Below are 22,743 nucleotides of genomic sequence, written 5' to 3' on the forward strand. Positions count from 1 at the left end.
AAAGTCCTTGAGTCATTGTCATTTCTCAGTTGAATATTCTCTTCAAGTATGTCACAGATATGTTGACAACAGATGTTATCATAAAAACAACAAAGTACAGCGGTACATTTATATAATTTACTTTTTTTGCAGAAAACTTTCTCAATTAAATTAAATCTTTAAAATGATTTGATGGTGTTCTCCTCCAGCCTGTGAGATTAAAAGGACTCAGTGAATTCATTCATGCTTGAAAGGCAGCCAGACTCCTGAATTCTGCCCCTCTGCATTTCAGCTACTGTGAACTCCTGGAGTGACTCTTTAGTGTCAGGAGCTACAGTCACATACAATTAATTTTGTGTGTTGAAATCCTCTTCGTGGTCAAAGCGGTGCATATTAGGCCAGTCGAATCAAATTCAGTACTTTTTTTTTCAAATCAGTTGAATTTTATTTATTTAGTGCCAATAAAAAACAACAGCCATCTCAAGGCATTTTATATTTTAAGGCAAAGACCTTACAATAATACAGAGAAAACAAAAAAATAATCATATGATCCCCTTTGAGCAAGCACTTTGGCAAAGGACAAACTGTTATGACCAGTTCGGGGTGAGAGGAGCAAGACCGGACAAAAGACACAATGTGGAAGAGACAGAGATTAATAACCATCATTATTAGGCTTTTGAAATTAATCAGACAGACGGAAACAGGGCAAATGTGCTTCGACACATATCTCTCTTTATGGACCTTTTTCATTCTAATGGGACCATAGTTAAAGAAAAAAGATCATAATGTTGGATTCAGTAAGCGTTAAAACTGTCATCTCACCATACATTTCTGAAAGGTTTTTATGGACAACATGTCTAAAGGGAGGGAAGGACAATTTTCTCATAGACATCTAATTTGTAGACAAGAGTATTCTAGGCTCACATATAGTACTTGTACCCAATGATCCCTAGTTGAGCAGAGATAATGTCTGTGAAGGTTCTCAGTCATCCATGTCATTGTAGTCTAAGGAGCTTGGAAAGAAAAGAGTCTGGACTTCTTTAAGTTGCTCGAAGACGTTTCACCTCTCATCCAAGAAGCTTCTTCAGATCTAAGGTCAAATGGTCCCAGATTTAAACCCAGTGGGAGTATCCCCCCAAAGAGGGACAAAGGGACTCTCCACCATTTGACCTTAGAACTGAAGAAGCTTCTCGGATGAGAGGTGAAACGTCTTCGAGCAACTTAAAGAAGTCCAGACGCTTTTCTTTCCAAGCTTCTTAGACGAGCAGAGATAATATTATTATTACGAGGAAATCAGTCATATATATGTGTGTGTGGTGTGTGTTTGCCATTGTTCCATTAAGAAAATAAACAATTGATTTTACAGTTTACATTTATATTTTATATTTTATTTTTCTCTGTTGCATATTCTGTAAACATTTTATTATGTGCATATAATCTGTTTCTCATTAAAATTTAATGAAAAACTGATTTTAAGAATTCAAAACAGTTGTAACTGTTTTTAATGTTTTGAATTCTTAAAATACATATTAATCAGCGATAATCTTTCCTGCATCCTTAGAAAAAAACTTCTGTCCAAAACCAATGATCAATAACCTAAGCAAACAATAAAATATTAGAATACCAAGTCAAAAATATGAACATTAAAATGATCCATTGTGGTAAAGACAGGAAGTTGCTCACAGTAGAACAAAAACATGAGTAACAGATGACAAACCTTTATGAAATTTAACACTAATGATGTCTAATTGAAGTTGGAGAACTACTTGGATTATTCAGAAATTTTAATTTTCCTTATGTCATCAGTCAAAAATCATTTCTCACAGATCCAGGTCTTGGATACAGAAGATTGTGATTGTGTCCATTTTCCCTTAATTTCACAGCATACTGCAGAAAAACCATGATCAGGATCCTGCTGGCCTGGCGCCCAAAACCTGTTGGATAAAAAAAAATATTATATTAAACTAGACTAAAATCATGTCAATTGTCACATTTATATAAATATGACTCTCTATAAGCATTTTCCAGATTTCTGTCGCAATTGACCTGCTTTAGACTTTTCTCTGAGTATCATCATGTACATTAACAGTTTTCAAGTTTTTTATGAATATTAAATCTTCATGCTCTAAAAACTTAGAATAAAAAGAAGGCAGAGCTGACTCTCTGCTCTTTGAAAATATTTTCTCAGCTGTTTACAGACATCGGTTTTAAATGTGGGTCATATATTCGGTTGCTGATGTAATGTATTGCCATTCTGTCTTCCAACACATGGAGGTATTAAATAATAACTTTTTGGTTTTGGTTTTAATTTAAAGGAAAATGTCTCACGCCTCTGTCAGCGGGGATCCATCCACCCATTCCCATTCATGTTCCCCAGTTTTACTTTTGTAACCGGCTGTCAGACCAATCCAGGAGTCTCCTCTCATATTCAGTTCAATAAATTCCTAATTGAAAACAGACATAAATATTTCGGCCAGTCATAATTCAGTACTTCTGTTGTAGTAATATCATGTTGTGAATTTGTCTGAAAGAAAAACTAAATGAGATGAAACATTTCAGTTCACTTCTCTTGTCCTTTATAGAATAGATAGATCAATAGACAGTAGATGGACAGATGGTCAAAAACACAGAACCTCTGGCAGTTGCATCAAACAAACACACCCACCTGTTCCTCTTTGTTGTTTATGATCACCAGATTGGCTCCTCTGGACTGACAGTCTGCCTTGCTCTCATGCCAAATTTTCCTCTCAGTGGATTTAAAGTAACAGCTCATTCCAAATTTGGCCCAATCGACAGGACACTTCACTTAAAGTCAGACACATGATACAAAAACAGAATTCACGTTTTTATCCTTCTATTGCTTGTGTGTGTTGTGACATGTGCAGGCTTGTAAACACGAAGACTTGGTGAATCGTAATGACATTATTAAGTGAAAAAAACACCAGACTGTAAAAGTGCACTCGTCTCAATAGAGCTTCTATGAGGACAAAAAAGCCACAGCACGCTCTGTAGACAAAGAGAAAGTCATAGAAGCTCAGAAAAATTATGAAAGCTTGTCATTCCTTTGGTCTGGAAAATACACATTTTGCCAACGTTTTGAGACTGGAGTTCTGACATACTGTTGGACTTCAAACTCTGGTTGCACACATGAGTCTATTTATCAAATTGTTGTTCCTCAGCTATTCCATCCTCAGGTCCTAAGCTTAGTAAGAGTTGACAAAAGCACAGACACTCTGTACTTAAGTAGAAATACAAACACTACTGTTAACAAATACTCCAGTAAAAGTTGAATTACTGATTCAACTTATTTACTCAAGTAAAAGTAAAAAAGTACAGTCTTTGAAATGTGTTCAAACTGAGAAAGTAAAAAGTAGCTCTTTAGAGGACATTTCTATTTTTGTGCAGAGCTAACTGAACCTTGTGTTATATTAAAATAATGATAAAGTAATATCAATAGATAAGAATACAAACTTCAGTCTAACTTTTTAAAATTCTAATTATACTCACCTTGAATCAGAAGAAAAAGAAAGAAAATTAAAACGATTGCCTCTAAACAGGAAAATTTGTACAATCAGGGATTAAAGTGGATTCACAAGTTTGAGGATCCCTAAAACTGGTTGTAATGGTTCAGTGTGGGGAAAAGAATCATAACTCATAATAATTTCTATTGAGAGCTCCAGTAGATTTTCTTAGTGTACAGGCTGCTCTTTATGGATGTACACACCCAAATTTAACCAGATGTCAGCAGATGTTTCATTAGTTGTCCTGGCTGATTTCCATCCTCTACAATGACAGTACACTGTTTATGCTCTTTTCTATTTAGTATAAAGTTGGTATGAAGGTGGAATTTAGTCAGTTGATCTCAGCATCATCACCTGAAATTCATATGGACTCTCTGCTACACTCGATGTAACCTGACTCTGACCATGAAACCACTGCCACTGTGCACCAGTCACACAGTGTTCTTTAAGTTAAATCCATCACAGTACAGACAACTAGCCTGTTTAAAAATGCCAGAGTGTTTCTTTAAATAACACAGTTAGTCTACCTCAGTTTGTTTTGCAGCATGTTTTACAATATTAAAAAAAAAAAAAACACATGGTGTTAATAATGAAATCAAATGTTAAAATGATATTTAGGTGTGCAATGTGAAATTTGAATCTAGTGACCTCAGGGTTGGCACTGGCAACATTGATCAGTCACACTGATTTGTCACAGTACTGTGTCTGAAACCCAGCATATGTGCTTCAGACTCTGGAATTATGTTCTTTTATTATTATCACCCTTGTCTCCAGGAGTGGCTTTTGATATTGGCGACATGGGCGGTTGCCCAGGGCAGCATCGTGGTGGGGGCAGCATCATGGCTGAGTCCAAATAAAGAAGTTGCTCGCACCCATGCTGCCCCGACATCATGCCAGCGCATTTTGGGGATTGCATGGGCACCAATCTGTTTTCAATTGCCCATTTGCGGGGAGTAAACGTGCCTTTACAAAAACAAAATAAAAACAAACCAACAAACTAGAGCCGTCAACGTTAACGCTGTCATCACGATTAACGCAATTAAAAATTTTAATGCAATTAATACTCAAATAAGTACTCAAAATCCCTGAAATGTCTCTGTCAACACATTTGTTGTTTGTCCATTCTGTGCTCCAAATGGGTTGATTGTGTTAAGAATTATTTAGTCGCGTTAATCATGATGACGGTGTTAACGCGTTAACGTTGACAGCCTACAACAAACACAAAAACTGAAGACATTATGATATAGACTTATAATAATTTTGGACCGATGTGTTTTCTAAATTCTTTCACACACATATACGAGAAAAGTGAGCGCGAGGGCCCTTGGTGCGCCTGCTTGCTGCTGTGCTGAAGTCTTACAACACAACCTGTCGAAAGGAGAGGGGGCATGCTGTTTCTAAATAGTGCACATTTCATTCATAATGTTGTTAATCCAAGCCCATTATATATTCATTGTTTCTCCTCGGTTGTGTAAAATCCTAGAAAAAAAAATTCAATATACAAGGTGTAGGTCTATTAGTCTGTTAGTTTATGTTGTGGGGTTGGGTGTTGATACTGGAGTGCAAAATTACAGATGGAAGATGGACAAGAAAAGGTCAAAGCCATCAGGTCCTCAGTTTAGAAAAGAAGAGAAAAGTAGAGGAGAAATGGGCAAAAGATGCACGTAAGCAGATTTGGATGCCGGCAGGTGTCATGTATCCTGAAACTAGGGCTAGGACTCTGCAGTCTATTTACACCTACAGGCCAATGGACACACTTTCAAGGATGATGATGTACACATCCTGGACAGGGAGGAACACTGGTTTGAGCGCGGAGTCAAGGAGGCCATTTACATGAAAAGGGAAAGACCATCTCTGAATTGAGTTTCTTGTTTTGTTTCTTGTTTTGTTTTTCTTTTTGGTTAAGTTTCTTATTTCGAATTCCTTGTTTTTGATTTTGTTTCCTGTATAGATGTATTATTATGTCCAGCAAAAACGCTACCATTTTCTGTTAACTTCCTGTGTTTTAGTCCTGCAATTTGGTCCTACATGCTACATGCCACACAGCATAGCCATGGCATGATTAGTGTGCTGGCAGCTGAGTGGTTGATTTTACACAGAAAGAGTACACTATATTACAAAAATATGAAGGGATTGCACAAAAAATACAATATGCAAGTAACACAGCTCCTGTGAATAATTCAGTAATGTGAAAAGAAAATCGCCGTGCAGTACTTTTGTGTTAAAAGCACCATATGTATGAATGTTTTGGTCAATACTTGAACAGGGCTGTTGTAAGCTTCAGAGACACATATAAGACTGCAGTCTGGCTTCCTTGTCCCAACGCTGTACAGTCATATTTTTTGGGGGGTGGAGGGGTGTGTGTGTTAAAAGATTTCTAGAAATGAGAGCGTGTCCATCAAATGTTGGATGGATACCATTTCACCTAATCACAGGTTTTCAACAGAAAGTTGTGCAATTATTTACAAAGCCCACATAATTTTCTGGACACTCCTCAGACTGCTTGTTGTTTAAGGAAGACTAAGAAAAACTGTGAAGAAGGGGGGAAAAGAACTAAAGTACTAAAGTGCTCCATAGTATAGTGGTTTACATCTTCACCTAATAAGTAAAAGATCCCCCGTTCAGTTCTCAGAAGAGACACAAATCCTTTTGGGGTTGTGTCGGGAAGGGCATTTTGTATAAAACAAAACAAATTGACAGTTGCTCCCCATCTGTTTGGGTTTTCAACTGCAACACAATACTACAATGGTCTTTTTTTAATACACTATACTGCCAAAAGTAGTCAATTGTCTTCCTTCACATGGATATGGACTTGAATTATATCCCATTCTTAATCTACAGGGTCTAGTATGATTTTGGCCCACGCTTTGCAGCTACAACAGTTTGAGGTTTGTCTGTTGTTGTTTTTTTGGCTCACAGTGTCCACTCTTAATAACCCCAACAGCGTTCTTTTAGGTTGAGGTCGGGACTCTGTGCAGGCCAGTCAAATTCTTCCACACAAAAATTGCTCATCCATGTTTTTAGAGAATTTGCTCTATGTACTTTGGGTGCTGTCATCTTTTAACAAGAATGGATATCCCTAAGCTGTTCCAACAAAGTTGGTAGCATAAAATTGTCTAAAATATCTTTGGCATTGTGCTTAGTAATGTAATGCTTGGATCCAGGTTCTCGGCCATAGAAAACCATTCCATAAAGCTCTGTTCTTGAGCTAATCTAAAGGAAACATGAAGTTTGAAAGTCTGTATTGATTACCTCTCCAGAAAGTTGGTGACCTCTGTGCACTATGTGCCTCTACTGTCCTTGCTCTGTGATTTTATGTGGTCTACCTCTTCAAGGCTGAGTTTGTCATTCCTAATCACTTACACTTTGTTATAATCCCACTAACAGCTGACTGGAATATTAGGTAGCAAGGAAATTTCAAATGGACTTGTTGGACATGGTACCACGATGGAATTCACTGAGCTTCTGAAAGCGACCCATTCTCTCAAAACTGTTTGTAGAAGCAGTCTGCATGCCTAGGGGTTTGATTTTATACACCTGTGGCTATGAAAGTGATTGAAACACCTGAATTCAGTGAACACTTTTGGTAATAGTATATTACAACTGATATGCATTCACTTCCATGACCTAAGAGGAAAATAGTTAATAAAACAAGTATAAAATACAATTCTGAGTACTGCTATATTTGCACATGAGGCACAACTTTCTTACCTAAAAGTTGGGTTTGCAGTTGGCTGTAATTGTTGCTCAGTTTGTTGTATTTGTTCTGCAGCTGCTCTTTTTCCAAAGTGACTGAAATATCTGCTTAGAAATAAAACAAAGCAAAAACTAAAAAAAACATCTACATATTCTACTTTATAAATACAGCCATATTTTTATTGTAAAAATCAGCATCACACTTTTTTTTCCAAACTAATTTTGTTATTCACTGTTATCGCTCTCCTTTAACCTGCATGTGTATGTAAGTGACTAAGAGCATTGATTAGTATATGACTAATAACAAACATGGACAGGTCTATTAACAGCAGATTAGAATATTTAACATAGAGGATTAAACTATAACTTTAGAAAATATGGACAGATTAAACAGCAGAAAAAAACAGCTGCCACAGACAGACCATCTGTATCTCAAAAGGAAAAGTATAGTGTGTGTAGTATTAAGAAGAGATGTATGAATGATAATGGTGAGTTAGAAGATATATCAGTTTCACAGATTTGATTTTCATGAATCACAGGATAAACTGACTATAACTACAATTGCATTTCCATTTAAATAACAGTCTGATGTTGTTTGATGTTGCTAGTTTTAGCCTTATTCCTTCAGCTGCAGCTCCAATCTGAGGCTAAATGCTGTGAGAGCAAGCAAAGAGCAAACATTTTGAATATATCTAAGACCTACAGATCCTCCTATTAGCAGCACACCAGTGCTTGTAGATGTTGATCAGGCATGGTCACGCTGTTTCCCAGTGAACTGATTGCTCAGTAAGCAGTTGCATAGTATATAATGATCTCAAATCACAAACAAACCAAGTGGTACCCCAGTAAGAAGTGATCTACCTTTGTAAGATCTAAAGCTTAAGACTAAACTTGAAGTTCTATTGTTAAGCCCAAATAATGCTTTATGGTACTGGTCTCAGGAGTCAGATGAGGAAGGTGGTTAGCTTAGCATTCTTTAGTGGGCTTACAACATTAAAATGACTGTAAAACAATGTTTATGATGATATATAAAGAGAAGATACGCCTACTCTGGTTACATTGTCAATTAAAGAAGAAGAAAAAACCTCAGCAGTGGTCATATTGCAGAAGCAGTGTAACACACATGGGGAAACACTGTAGGGTGGTTGCTTTAAATGGAAATATGAAGTCAGAAGAGGAAGGAAACAATAGCAGACTTGCAGCATCAAATAATGTTGCTTAAAAATATCTAATGTGGAAATAATACTGCCACCGTTATTGGAATAAAATTCCTCACAGCGTGTCGTGATTCCAGCGAGAATCAGAAGATACAGCACTCCCAGGCACACTTTAAAAGCTCTGAAACAGCTTCTTTTCTTCTGTGTTTGTCCATCTATAAAGAAACCATTAATGAAGCAGCGTTGACAGACTTTAAACATTATTTTTTCTTTAAATTGAATTAGCCTGTTATGACAAATTTACCATAAGGTGACCATGTGGTTATAGTCATAGGAGCTAAAACAAGATGATGATGTGTTCTTCTAGTCACACTAAAGACCAAGTTGTTTTAAAACAAAAAATACAAACACACGAATCCTGAAGATTCGTTTTTACGTACCGCCTTGTGGTAAGTTAACTTCCTGGTACTGCGTCTTCGCCTCTCCATTTTCATTGGCCCCACTGCTGTATTTCACTCTAAAATGTGGGGCAGTTTCCAGTTCTGAAGACATGTTGAGATAAGATGTCTGACCAAGAGGCACTGCCTGTGTGTTTCTCTGTGTCGGGCTACAATAAACTGAGTATATTGAGGAACTTCAAGATGTTACTCAGGCAGTGTTTCCCCTTAAAATGGGGATGATGCAAACATAGCAGGATATTCACCACATCCTGCTAACTCTGTCTTCAACACCAAATTATTTCTGTTATGTTCTTTCTCTGATCTTTTCCTCTCTGTGTTCTGTCTCTCTCTCCATTTTCATTCTTCCTCATTTGGTTCTCCTTACAAACTGCATAAAACCTTTTTCTTTGTTTCATCATCCCAAATTTACTAGTCTGCTTTAAAACAACTGTAGTGCTTTTGTTAGGTTTTGTATTGTTTATTGTCATTTATGCTTAGAAATATCTACTTATATATGCTTAGAGTTTTATAATTAGTTTTAGATTGGTAGAGGTTTGATCCTTAATTCCAGAGCACTCTGGGAGCATGGGAGAGGTCGTACCTTCTCTTATTGTTTTACGGTAGGATAAACGTGGCTATATCTGTTTTAGGCTAAGTGCCTTTTGTTTAGATGAACTGTTGGACTTCCAGACCAGCAGGTTTTAGGGAAGTCATTTATGGGGTCACACTCTGACCCCACACACACACACACACACACACACACACACACACAACGCACAGGCAAGGTACTCTTTGTTTGTATGTAGACGTCATATGTTAATGAAGCTATGTATATTCATGTAACCTCAATAAAAGAGCAGTGTTACGGGGGAGCGGACGAGAGCAACTGGGGTCAAGCGAAGGAATGGCGTTTGTCCGGTTCTCTCCCGTGCACGAGAAACATGAAGAACTTTGCCTACTTCGTGTCTTGCTTGCTGTGTAATTATATTGTCTTCAACGTTCCAGCGAATAGGTTCAAGCTACAAACCTATCAGCTTCTTTTTTAAAAAAAAAAAAAAAACATGTACGTATCCATGTGGATACTTCTATCCAAATATGGCCACTTCAGGCTTAAATAAATAGCATACCTGTTAGGACAGGAAATGCAGGACCATTTCATATTTCTTTGCAATGCTTACCTGCCCCAGCAAGGATAGTCTTGCAGTGAAAATAGAAATATGTAGAGGTACCTTATACTTCATTGTACATTTCAAGATTTAACAGAATCTAAATTTTGCCAGATAAAATATTTTTGCATTTGTTGGAAGTTTAAATGTTTGACACAAGCACTGTATAAAGAGTTATTGAGTCAGCTACAATGAAGTAAGAACACTGAAGAAGTAGAGACTTTCTGACACAACTAAATGTTTTCAGTGTAAATTCTCGTCAATTGCATTAGTTTTGAAACCACCAAGAGCAGCAAAGTGCTGTTTGGTTATCACTGTTGCCCCTCAGTAGGCCTTTCTTGCATGTTTCTCCCTGTGTCTGCATGGGTAGCCTAAGTAAATCACCAGGCATATCCGAAAACGTTAGAGGACTTATGCAAATATGTGATGTCTTGATAAATTGAGCAGATATTTGAAGTTTACACAGCACCATTCTCACATGAAAATATCTTAAAAGTTTATTTTGTGACCCAGAAAGAGTAATATTTCAAACTCCGCCACTCTGTGTTCCTACGCCACTGCCTCGTTTGAGTTTTGGACGAAATGGATTCTGGGATATTGCATTTTGTCATTTCGAGCTGATTGGAGACCAAGACAGCCAATCAGATTTTTTTTGCATCCAGGTCTGTGATTGGCTGGATTTGTGGCACAAATATAACGTTGTACAGAAAGAGTTGAGCGTGCACGGGCAGAAATGTTGAGAGCGCGAGCAACACATTACGAGCGAGCGCAAATGCAAAAACTGAGCGAGAGGGGCTGCTATTGTGTGTGTGTGTATGGATAACAGCAAACACTGAAATACATTTTTTGCACGCAGCAATGAATTTTGTTCACTCAAATTTAGATGAATCTAACAACATTCGAAATGATTAAAAGTTCAGTTTAATAACTTTTAAAAGCTGGAATTGTGTCAGTGAAGAGAGTTTAAGACTGAATTTCTGGTGTAGTTTGGGGTTTACACATTTGCGTTACATGCAGAAGGTCACTAGTTCAGTTCCAGTCTGTGACTGGATTCTCTTGAGGTTCCTGAGCAGAAGTTGAAAATTAAGGTACTTAAACTCCACCACATTTGACTGTAAAATATGGTTGGCTATTTTTACATCACATTTATCCAATTTATTTACAATATGTATGAATATTTTATGAAAGAATGTTTAATCATGTGTTATGAATTAAACTGTAAGACACATAGAAGCATAACAGGGTTTGAAAGTGTATCTGCTGCCTTTCCTTCCAATATTAACAGCAAGTTAGACTGTCACCACAGCATAGAAAGTTCTTCAAAGTTTTTGTGTGCATGACTTCTAACCTTACTGTACAGCACATAGTAAGACAGATGATATATTTAATCAATATATCATGCAGAATGAACAAGTAAAAACTGTAAGATGAGTCTGAGGCTCATCTGGGACATTTGATAGTGAGGTATTTTGGATTTATTATTCAAACATTTTGATCTCACATTATTTCCATTTATCTATAGTACCAAAATGATATACAGTAATGACTCCAGCAGACAACATTTGGTTATGGTCTCATCTCAGGGTGGCTTTTAGACACTAGAGAGTGTCTATTGACTATCACACAGTGTATATGTATTATGCCAAAGGACCCAAGATGAAGTTTTCCAGTCAGAGTTAACAGCTGTATGTCTTGGTGAAATCTGGTGAAAGGTAATGACAGAACATTTAAACTTCACTTTCACACTATTTGAACTTTAGAAACTACTTTAAAAACTACTTTTACATATGTTTGTTCTAAAAAATGAAACTTGTGTAGCCAAATGTTGTGGCCTCTCTTCAGTGCTGGCAGAAAAATATTTTTTTTCTTTATAGTATATGTAATGCATTAAATCACACACGATTTTTAAACATATTCAAATAAAGATGAAATCAAAGGGGCCTTAGGAATACAGTATAATAATTAAATGTTTTTAAGAGATTAGACTAGAGATTAGATAAAACTTTATTAATCCCTTGGGTGGGTTCCTCTGGGAAATTCTGTTTCCAGTAAGACAGCACTGACATAAGTTGCAAAAGAATGTAAGAAGAAATAGAAATATATTATATATACACGTATATAAATACAGAGACATATATAAATACAGAGTATACAATAGGGATAAATAGGATAATAGGAATAACCAGGGAATTGCACATTTCAACTATTTTGAGTCTATTGCACCTTTGAATATAGAAAAAGGGCACAGAGGAAAAGGGCACTACAAATTGGTTGTTCCCTCCTCCTTTGTCCTCCTTTTCCCCCTCCCTCTCCCCTCCAGTGAGGAGGTAAACAGTTTGATGGCATGTGGGACAAAGGAGGTTTTAAGTCTGTTGGTCCTTGACTTTGGGAGAAGCAACCTGTCACTGAACAGACTCCTCCTCCTCCTTGTTTATGACCATGTGCAGAGGATTCCCAGCATTGTCCATAATGTCCAACAGTTTCTTTAATGTCCTTTTCTCTGCCACTGTCACCAGAGTGTCCAGCTTCATTCCGACCACAGAGCCCGCCTTCCTGATTAGTTTTTCCAGCCTGGATGAGTCTTTCTTTGCTGTGCTGCTCCCCCAGCATACCACAGCATAGAATAGTACTCCAGCAACCACCGACTGGTAAAACATCCTCAGGAGCTTCCTGCAGATGTTAAAAGACCTCAGACTCCTGAGGAAATACAGTCTGCTTTGGCCTTTTTTATACAGGTGCTGCGTATTGCATGACCAGTCCAGTTTGTTGTCCACCCACAGCCTGACATACTTGTATGTGTTGACCACCTCCTCTTCCTCTCTCTCTGAACTGGCAGTGGACATGGTCTGGACAACCAGTTCCTTGGTCTTTGAAGTCTTTAAGCTGAGGAACTGAATCACATTCCAGTGTGTTAAGCTCTCTGTGTTAAATATTTGCAGAATTTAAACCAGGAAGCAGCACAGGTCAAAAGAAAAAGAAAACCCAAGACAAACAAACAAAAAAAAGACTTGCATTATAGCTCTCATAGTACACTGAGGTGTTTAATGTGTCAAGATCTGTGCTGTGTAACGTAGCCTATTTTTGGCCTTTAACAAACACAAGCCCAGGCGAATGGCCCAAACAAAAAATGATCTGTTTACACAAAAACACTGATCTAGTCTTTTTGACCATAAGCCTCTTTATAGAATAACCTCTGGAATAGTTGGATTAAACATTTGTTTACCAGTCAGTGGAAGGTGAACACGCCTCAAATATTCAGCATGTAACAGAAACCAGGAAATATTTTCAGACTGAACAAACCTGTAAAACCATTTCTGACTTCTTTACTTTAACTCAACTCTAACCACGATGAAGAATCTAATAATGCTCCTTTTGCTTTTTCACATTGGATCTACAGGTAAGATTATGATCATCTCAAGAAATACAATTTTGAATTTACTCAACAAAACTATTCTAAATAGAATAAATAATGGTTTACAACAACTAAACTCTGATAACTTTACCAAGTATCCCTTTAGCAAAATAGAAAAGTCACATGTACTCATGTACTCACATGTATACGTCAGACTGTTGTTTTAATTGTATTAACTGTGTCTGTCCTACAGTCAAACACTCCTTGAAGATTTTTTTCATGTTATCTTCTGGAGTTCCAAACACCCCAGATTATGTGGCAGCAGGAGAGCTTGGGGGAATTTTAATAGCTTACTATGACAGCAACATGAAAACACTAGAACCCAGACAAGACTGGATAAGAGAGTCTATGGAAGATGATCCACGTCAATGGGAAACACTGATTAAGAACTGCAAACATTATAAACAGCTACTCACAGATGAAATTAGAAGTTTCAAGCAGTACTCAAACCAGACTGGAGGTATGTTTCTAACATTTTTCCTATTTGTTATTCTTTTATTTGTTTATTTAAGATAAGATAAGACTTTATTGATCCCATGGTGGGTAAATCTGTGCGTTACCTCAGCTCAGGTACAGATAGCAGGAGAAAAACACAAACAAATAAAAAATAAAATACAAACAAATACAAAATAAGTAAGATAATACACTACATACAACGGAAGCATACACAGTATGTGGGGATAGGTTAATTGGATAATCCAAATTGCCACTAGGTTTGAATGTGTGAGTGAATGTGAGTGCGAATGGTTGTCTGTCCCTGTGTGTTGGCCCTGCGACAGACTGGCGACCTGTCCAGGGTGTACCCCGCCTCTCGCCCTATGACAGCTGGGATAGGCTCCAGCCCCCCACGACCCTGAACAGGGTAAGCGGAAGCGAATAGATAGATAGATAGAGAGATAGATAGATACTAGATTAGATCAGAAAAATTCCCTTTGGAGTCTGACAATTTCTTTAAAACCTGTGACAGATGCTACAGAAGCTAGAATTAGTTGTAGTTTACTTCAGTCTCTGTCTCTCTTTCAGGTGTTCATATTATCCAGGAGATTATGGGCTGTGAACAGGATGATGAGACGAAACAGACTGTTGCTTTTAAACTTTATGGATATAATGGCGAAGACTTCATTAGATTTGACATAGAAACAGAGAAATGGATCACTTCAAACCCTCTGGCTAAAACCACCAAACAGCAGTGGGATAGAAAAACAGCCAGTAATGGAGTTTGGAAGAACTTCCTCACAACAGTGTGCCCTGACATGATGAAGATGTATTTTAATGATGCAAAGAGTTTTTTGGATAGAAAAGGTAGAGTGAAATTTAAATTTACATTCTATTGACAAACGTTCCTAGTGAGTAATTTCTGGTTAGGAATTGTTCTGCATTAACATATCAACACTTTTGGGTATGTTGCATTTGCAGTACTTTATATCCTAATGGTTAGTTCAATATCATCATGTTCTCCCAGGCACACCGCTCATGTTCTATCATGTTCTATCATGTTCTCTTCAGTTAGATGTAGAACTGAAGTACATTAAAGTCCAAACAGAGAATTCACAACAGAGTTCAAAAACTTTCTGAGCTCCAGAGGCTGGTTAAACAGGCAAAAATAAGCAGACTACAGATCAAGGAGAAGTTTACAAGCTCAAACTCAGACCAGAGGCACAGATGACCTGATAAACTGCCACATGTAACTAGTTACCAAATACAAAAAAAAAAACAAAAAACTAAGAAATAGCTGTACTGATATTCCTTTACATTTACTTTTACTTGTGTACTTTTTGACACCTTAAAAAATATCTAGTTGGTGGAACTTTCCACAAGTCTATGAGTTTTTAGCATCATCTGCAAAGAGACATTACTTGTAAACTACTGGGGAAGGACTTCTCTTCTTTCGTCACTGTAGTACACAGCATTGTTAGCAACTCAGTTAATTCTGTGATATCACAATGAAAAAGGATTTGGCATCAAATGGTGGCCATCATTCATTTACAAAGTTTAAAAAGATGTATTAGTATTTTTTAAAAATATCTTTCTTTGCAGTTCTCCCCTCAGTGTCTCTCCTCCAGATGACTCCCTCCTCCCCAGTCACCTGCCACGCTACAGGTTTCTATCCTAATAAAATCATGATGTTCTGGAGGAAAGATGGAGTGGAGATCCATGAACATGTAAAGAAAGGAGAGATTCTCCACAACCATGATGGGACGTTCCAGTCGAGTGTTAACATGAATGTTTCATCAGTGCCAGCTGAAGACTGGACGAGCTACAGCTGTGTGTTTCAGTTCTCTGGTGTCGAGGACAACATCGTCACCAAACTGAACAAATCAGTGATCCGGACCAACTGGGGCAAAAATGAAAATCGAACTGACAAAAGTGAGAAACACAGTGCTGTGCTCTGATTGTGCTTTTAGAATAACAGAAATAAAATGACTGTTTATTGACTGTATTATCATTATATATACTAGCAAAAAGTCAGTGGAAAAAGAGCAAGTCTGTGCAGCCAACAATGCTGCATATAATGTTGACCAATTGTTAAATTGGTTAATCTGAACTTGGCATTTACTTAGCAAAAGAAGTGGCTTTTTCAAATCTTTGACCTGATAATTGGAAAAAAAAAACTTTCATTATTTCAAATTTTCATTATTGTTTTTATTAGAGCCAAAAGTTTTTTAAGTTGTGCTAGCACTGATTAAGGTTGGGTTTGTTTTCATAGAGAAAATAATCTATAAGCCATAAAAGGTTAAATCAACAGTCTAACATTTTTTAGATATGCTGTGAAGTATGTAGTAAATGCTATATATTTGTACATACATATTTGTACATAAATACATCATTCATCTACTGTACTGCCACATAGATCACACTACCATTGCATTATTAACCAGTGTGATAACAGGGAGGATGCACTGTATATACATTATGATCTGATTATCTTTTACTCTTTTTTTTTCCTGAGCAGAGAGGCCCATGATGATCCCCGTCACTGCTGCTGTGGTTGTTCTTATTCTTCTCATCCTTGTTGGTGCAGTTGGATTTGTTGTTTACAAAAGGAAGAAAGACAAGAGATGTAAAAGAGGTGAGCTGATATTCATATAAAGACTGGAAAACTGAAGCTAATACTGCAGTACATTAAAACATGGGGGAAGTGATAAGAGCAGCACAAGACTCAGTATCACATTCAGTATGGTTTTTCAAAATGTAAAAGCTGAACTTTGTTACCTGGATTATGTTTTTCAGAAAACATCCCTATGTCTCGTAAGTATAACATTTTATTTTCTTACTTTCTTTCTCTCTTGACACGGACGAGGAGGGTCTGCCAATTTTTGTCATTTTCAGTCTCTTTTTTCTTTTCTTTACTTTTTCTCTTTTACATTTTTCATTGTTATACATACAGTTTTTGTTTTATGATCAGATCAGTTCTGACCGTGTTTTATTTGTGAATGCTGGCAGCATCATGGCCTGTTAGAACAGCGGAGTCGTGAGCAGGTGAAGGTCTCTGAAGTGTAGTTACAGTAGAAGAGGTTGTTGGCAGCAGTAGGAAAGCAGGTAGGCTGTGAGAACCTTGGGTTTGCCTTGAGTATGAATAAAGCAGTTGTCATTACCACCCTGGATTAATGCTCTCATGGTGCCAAAAAAGGTTAATCTGCCAAAAACTGATTTCCAATGTTTCCATGTGTTTTTTTTTAATGTGTAATGTCGTTACTTATATTGGTAAATAGAATTTTTGGCCACTAGAAATTTGTTTGTAGAACTATTGTTATATTTGTTGCAATTTCTGCTGCCCTCTTAGCCAGATCACTATTAAAAGACATTTTTAATGTAAACAATATTTTTCCATGGATAAATTAAGGTTATATAAAAGTCCATCCATCCATATTTGATATCATTTATGAGGAATATATTTGACCTATGTTTCACAAAAGTTGCAAGAACCACAAATCCTTTTTTGGCAGATGATCACGTCACCGCTGTCAGTGCCAATCACTAGGGTAGAAGTTTCTAATGCACCACCTTTAATTTAAAATTAACCTTTGGAAAGTTGTAAGCAATTAAAAAGAACTGGGAAGGGCTAGTACTGACAATACAGAAGAAACTATCAGAGTGGAAATAGTTGTCAGTCAGATATCTTATAGAGGCAGGGTCCTAATAGTTAATAAGGTGTCCTCCTCCTTGTGGCTTGTGGCTGCTGTTTTTCCTCAGCTGATTGTTTCCATGAAGACTGAAGAGCTGAAAGGGGAAGGGAAGTTGCTGTTAGTGAGTAATCCACACCTGGAACAGTTTAGTCAGCTGCACAGTGAAGCCTTGCACATGGCTGTGTGAAGGTGAGGAATTTTAAGACTTTAAGGGACACTGCAGTGCATCAGTGGAAGGAGGCTTTAACAGTTATCACAAGCTTTCAGGTGGAGGCTCTTTTATAAGACCCTTCCAAATAGACCAGGGGATTTACAGTGGAGGAGAGTCCATGTTGCCCTGCCAACAAACTGTTTCCTGGCCCAGCTAAGAACACACCAAGGGGAGGGTTGTCCTTTTCAGTGGGTTGTCTGAAACTGTGTTATATGTTTTCCTGCAATGTTCCAGACTTAGGAGTGTTTTTGAACTTCTTAGGTTTCTGTGTGATACGCTTGGGGAGGTTTCTTCTGTTCAGACCTTTATTCTTGGACCAGTTGCAGTTTTGGTTAATTTTCTTTTTGGTCAGGCCAAGTTGGCCATTTGGCTAACCAGGAAGAATAAGCTGAAGGGTGGTGTCCAGGTGGATATTGGTGTAAGCTTGGCTAAGGGTCCGTGATGTACATCCTGAGTTTAGGAATAATGTGGAGGTCTTTCTGAATAAATGGGGTTTAGATGGACCATTTGTACATTCATTACTGATGATGTAATTTTTTTCTTTCTTTTTATTAGTGGGTTTATTTTTTTCTTTCTTACCTTCCTTTTATGATGTGTTTGTGAAGCAACATGCAGTTCACACAGTATTTGTTATTTTGTACATAAAATCCAGTCCAGAATCAGATGACTAACAGTGTGTTTTGGGCCTTACAGCTCCTAACAGCATCTCTAAACTGACTGAGAAACTGAATCCAGAGACCAAATAGACAAACAGAGGACAGAGATTTCTTCACTTTTAAACTGAAGAAGTCCCAGGAAAAAAAATCCAAACAGTGTTGTATGCATGTTGTTTAAAAAATGTGATTTTGAATGTGCATATTTTCAACTTTTGTGGAAGATAATTTCTGTTTAATATTTGAAGAAATTTCCATTGTTTATTAGCTTTTTTAAAATAAATAAATAAATAAATAAAAATCTGAGCATCATTCTCACAGTTTGTACATTTAAAAGAAAAAAGGAAATGCTTCACCTGTTTTGTTCATTTTATATTTTTCTTCCTCATATTTTGCAAGACAAAACATCTGTACAACTTCTGCTTTGAAATATAGACTTTTACATTTTTAATGCAGTTGTGATTTAAGGGTGAAGAAGTTGTTGTGAACCATTTGTTCTTTTTATGAACAGATCAGGAGCAGCTGTTATTCTTAACTTGCTGTTAAACATTTTGTAGTAGATATGATTTATTTGTTGTTTTTCAGAGCTACAGACACCCGTGTGCAGGTTAAATATGTTTCCTTAACTGGACTTTGGCATTTTTTTTCTAGACGGAGAGAATAACAGTTAATGTTTTTGATGCTACTATTTATTACATGTGCATGTGTAAAAGAAAACAATACCCTCTCTTGTTATTATTTTTGCTGTGGATTGTGAAGACAATACTAGACCATTAAGTCACATGAACACAGAAATCTAAAGTGTAATCATATAAATGTTATATGGACATTAAATAATATATAAATTTGTAATTCTAATGATGACTGTTATATAGATGAGAGAAGGAGAGACAGAAACTGGTGGGTGAGCTTCCTGCTCTCAACCGAAAATGTTATTTGCTCCATTAAGTGACTTCATCTGCACTATAACCAGTTACTCAAACACACTGCCATAAGGAAAATAGCTACTGTAAAAAGAAAAGCTAGAAAAACACATTTAGTAATTACATGTGATCTATTTCTTAAAGCTTATTTTATTCTTTCCCCTTTTTATTCCCACTGACTCTTCTGGTGCAAATATCTCATAGAATAGAATAAAATAGACTCGTCCTTTATTTCGATTGTACATGTACAACAAAATTATCAAAAACAACAAGAGGCAGGTTCACTATAACCAAAACTCCAGACTCAAACATCATATTACAAGTTAGAGTTCAAAGTTCAGAGGATGCTCAGCAGAGGATTATGTGCATGAAATGGACTGTTATGATCAGAATTGGTCAGAATTAGCCCAAATATAACAAATGTTACTTTTTTCTCAAGGAAAGCATGTTTAGTCTTTTCATTTAAATATGTATTTGTAAGTATATAATTAATTTATATATTAATATCATTAGAATTAAACCTGAGGTTGCTTATAGCTTTGACTGACAGACCTGATGACACAAATGCCAAAAAAGCTTAAAAATTAACCAAACAGATCTAAACTATGAGGGCTGGGAGAAAGGCTGGCAAAAAAAATAAAAAATGTGTGTTTTTTTTACAGTAAACACAGCAGTCCTTTCTCAATATATTTTATTTTATAAATTGAGCTGCTTTAGCAACATGAAAGTTAACAGGTGGGGAATGTTGTTCGCTATAGTCACAGCTTGTTTTTAACGATCTCAATATTTTATCTTGTCTTGTTTCTCCAAAACGTGTGTTGATCACCATTATTGACAGTCTGGTATAATAAGTAGCTTTGTTTGGAATTGTGCACGGCTTGTCTGCTTCATTGTTTCACAGAATAGCATTATCAAGGTGCAGCAATAGCTAAATTGGCCAGCAGGTGTCACTGCAGTGATGGTTTCAGATTGTTTCGAAACCAAAATGATTCAAACATATTTGAGCCCTCATCCATCTAAAACCAGCTTGTTCTTCTAGAGTGGTTCCCTGGTTAAACAGACTAATTTCAATCATTCATGAAGTCAATCTGACATTATGTTTCAAAGCTAACATCATGAAATCACGAATTAACTGTGTCAGTCATCAAATCATAGCAGTGACTTATGCATAGTTCACTGCAATCTCTGTTTTCTTTCTTTCTCTTGTCAGGTTTCCATAATTTTACAGAGGAGAAGTGGCTGTGAATAGGATCAAAATACTGGTGAGATGACTGGCTTTTCACAGTGTGGTTATAATGGAGAAGACTTTCTTGACATGGCTCTGAAGACACTGACGTGGATCCCAATGAAGCCAGAGGCTGCCATTTTTAAACCAAGATCAGACGCTGACTGAGCTTTAAATAAATACAATGAAATCATGCTCGCTAAGAGTTGTCCAGAGTTCCAAATGTGTAAACAGGTAGAATAACATGATGCTTTCTTAGGATACAGTAGTGATTTTTTATGTGTATTTATTTTTTTTATTTTTTTTCTAATATTGATTTTCTTTTAAAAGAGGTAAAATGTACAGGCTATATCTCACCTGGCATTTAATGTTTTTAATCTTCAGGTTGATCCAATTCTGGGTCAACCCACTGAAACGGATTTAGGTGATTTTTGGTGGAAAAAATGTCCAGGCTCAGGCTCTAAATTTTAGATACTGTGTCTTTCAATTTAATGACTGAATCTCAATCTGTGAACATGTTTTAACATGAAATGTTCAAAAGAGACTGTCTGCAGGCTCCATTTAAAACTTTAAATACATTTGGTTCAGTGTTAGAGTCCTAAAGTCATCTGAGCCTCATCGTCGCTCAAATTTTTAAATCATCTCCAAGATCCAACAATTGAAAGGGATTTTTCAGTCATTGTGAATGATTTTAATGAGACAAATGATTGATTAGTGATCAATGCGTAACATACAGTAAATGATTTCATGGCAAGAAAACTAAGATTCTGTCAGCTGAATTAATGTCCACAGAGTCACAGAGTTAGAAAGATGGAGACTACTCAGATTTTCTGAGCTCATAATAAATCTATAATATAATTGCTGTGCTTATTGACAACTGATTGATTGCAGAGAGGTCTATTAACACATTATTCCTGGCCTTACAGCTGGGGAACTGTTATTGAATACAAATATTTTATTCCGAATATTTTATTGTTAAAATGTGTAATATTACAGGGAGTGCAGAATTATTAGGCAAATGAGTATTTTGTCCACATCATCCTCTTCATGCATGTTGTCTTACTCCAAGCTGTATAGGCTCGAAAGCCTACTACCAATTAAGCATATTAGGTGATGTGCATCTCTGTAGAAGGGGTGTGGTCTAATGACATCAACACCCTATATCAGGTGTGCATAATTATTAGGCAATGTCCTTTCCTTTGGCAAAATGGGTCAAAAGAAGGACTTGACAGGCTCAGAAAAGTCAAAAATAGTGAGATATCTTGCAGAGGGATGCAGCAGTCTCAAAATTGCAAAGCTTCTGAAGCGTGATCATCGAACAATCAAGCGTTTCATTCAAAATAGTCAACAGGGTCGCAAGAAGCGTGTGGAAAAACCAAGGCGCAAAATAACTGCCCATGAACTGAGAAAAGTCAAGCGTGCAGCTGCCAAGATGCCACTTGCCACCAGTTTGGCCATATTTCAGAGCTGCAACATCACTGGAGTGCCCAAAAGCACAAGGTGTGCAATACTCAGAGACATGGCCAAGGTAAGAAAGGCTGAAAGACGACCACCACTGAACAAGACACACAAGCTGAAACGTCAAGACTGGGCCAAGAAATATCTCAAGACTGATTTTTCTAAGGTTTTATGGACTGATGAAATGAGAGTGAGTCTTGATGGGCCAGATGGATGGGCCCGTGGCTGGATTGGTAAAGGGCAGAGAGCTCCAGTCCGACTCAGACGCCAGCAAGGTGGAGGTGGAGTACTGGTTTGGGCTGATATCATCAAAGATGAGCTTGTGGGGCCTTTTCGGGTTGAGGATGGAGTCAGCTTGTTCCAGCTTGTAACTTTTTGGCGTTTCTGTACTGTGGGCATCATAAATATCTGCAACAATAAAATGGTGAACACAAGTATTTTAACTTGTTGATATACTGACGCTAAAACCTTTGAACTGCTAAAGTTGGAGTATAAATTTTACTTAAGAGTCTAAACATAATGTTTAAACTCTTGTGCAGTCACTTTTCCTGTAATACACATGCATGAGGGCACACAGCTGCAAATAAAACAGAAAAACAAACCATTTATATTATTATACATATCTACATATAAATATTATTAATATTCTAATGTCCTGTGGGCCATTCATATCGCTTTTTTTCACTGCATTACCCCATTAAAAAATCCTGGATGACCCTTTAAAGCGAACATGTACAAAACGATTGTGGCGAAGATTTGTTTTATTTCACTTTTT

The 22,743-nt window shown here is 36.9% G+C and overlaps 2 protein-coding genes across 2 annotated transcripts; one reads left to right on the top strand and one right to left on the bottom strand.

Moving 5' to 3' along the window:
- Nucleotides 1-1,236: 1,236 nt before the first annotated feature.
- On the bottom strand, nt 1,237-8,945 carry LOC146363452 (CD209 antigen-like protein C). Its single transcript, XM_084919863.1, has 6 exons — nt 8,794-8,945; nt 8,473-8,568; nt 7,212-7,301; nt 2,645-2,784; nt 2,308-2,423; nt 1,237-1,913 (listed from the first exon to the last, which is right to left on the bottom strand). Exons 1-6 carry the CDS (start codon nt 8,903-8,905, stop codon nt 1,793-1,795), a joined length of 675 nt encoding a protein of 224 aa, XP_084775989.1. The 5' UTR covers nt 8,906-8,945; the 3' UTR covers nt 1,237-1,792.
- A 4,345-nt stretch (nt 8,946-13,290) lies between these two features.
- On the top strand, nt 13,291-18,661 carry LOC146363453 (zinc-alpha-2-glycoprotein-like). Its single transcript, XM_084919833.1, has 7 exons — nt 13,291-13,356; nt 13,565-13,831; nt 14,395-14,673; nt 15,409-15,738; nt 16,325-16,441; nt 16,603-16,620; nt 18,403-18,661. Exons 1-7 carry the CDS (start codon nt 13,308-13,310, stop codon nt 18,453-18,455), a joined length of 1,113 nt encoding a protein of 370 aa, XP_084775959.1. The 5' UTR covers nt 13,291-13,307; the 3' UTR covers nt 18,456-18,661.
- The last annotated feature ends 4,082 nt before the right edge of the window (nt 18,662-22,743 follow it).

This window comes from Perissodus microlepis, chromosome 22, assembly GCF_051167445.1.
Source record: "Perissodus microlepis isolate ML-2025 ecotype Zambia chromosome 22, ASM5116744v1, whole genome shotgun sequence".
Lineage (NCBI taxonomy): Eukaryota > Metazoa > Chordata > Actinopteri > Cichliformes > Cichlidae > Perissodus > Perissodus microlepis.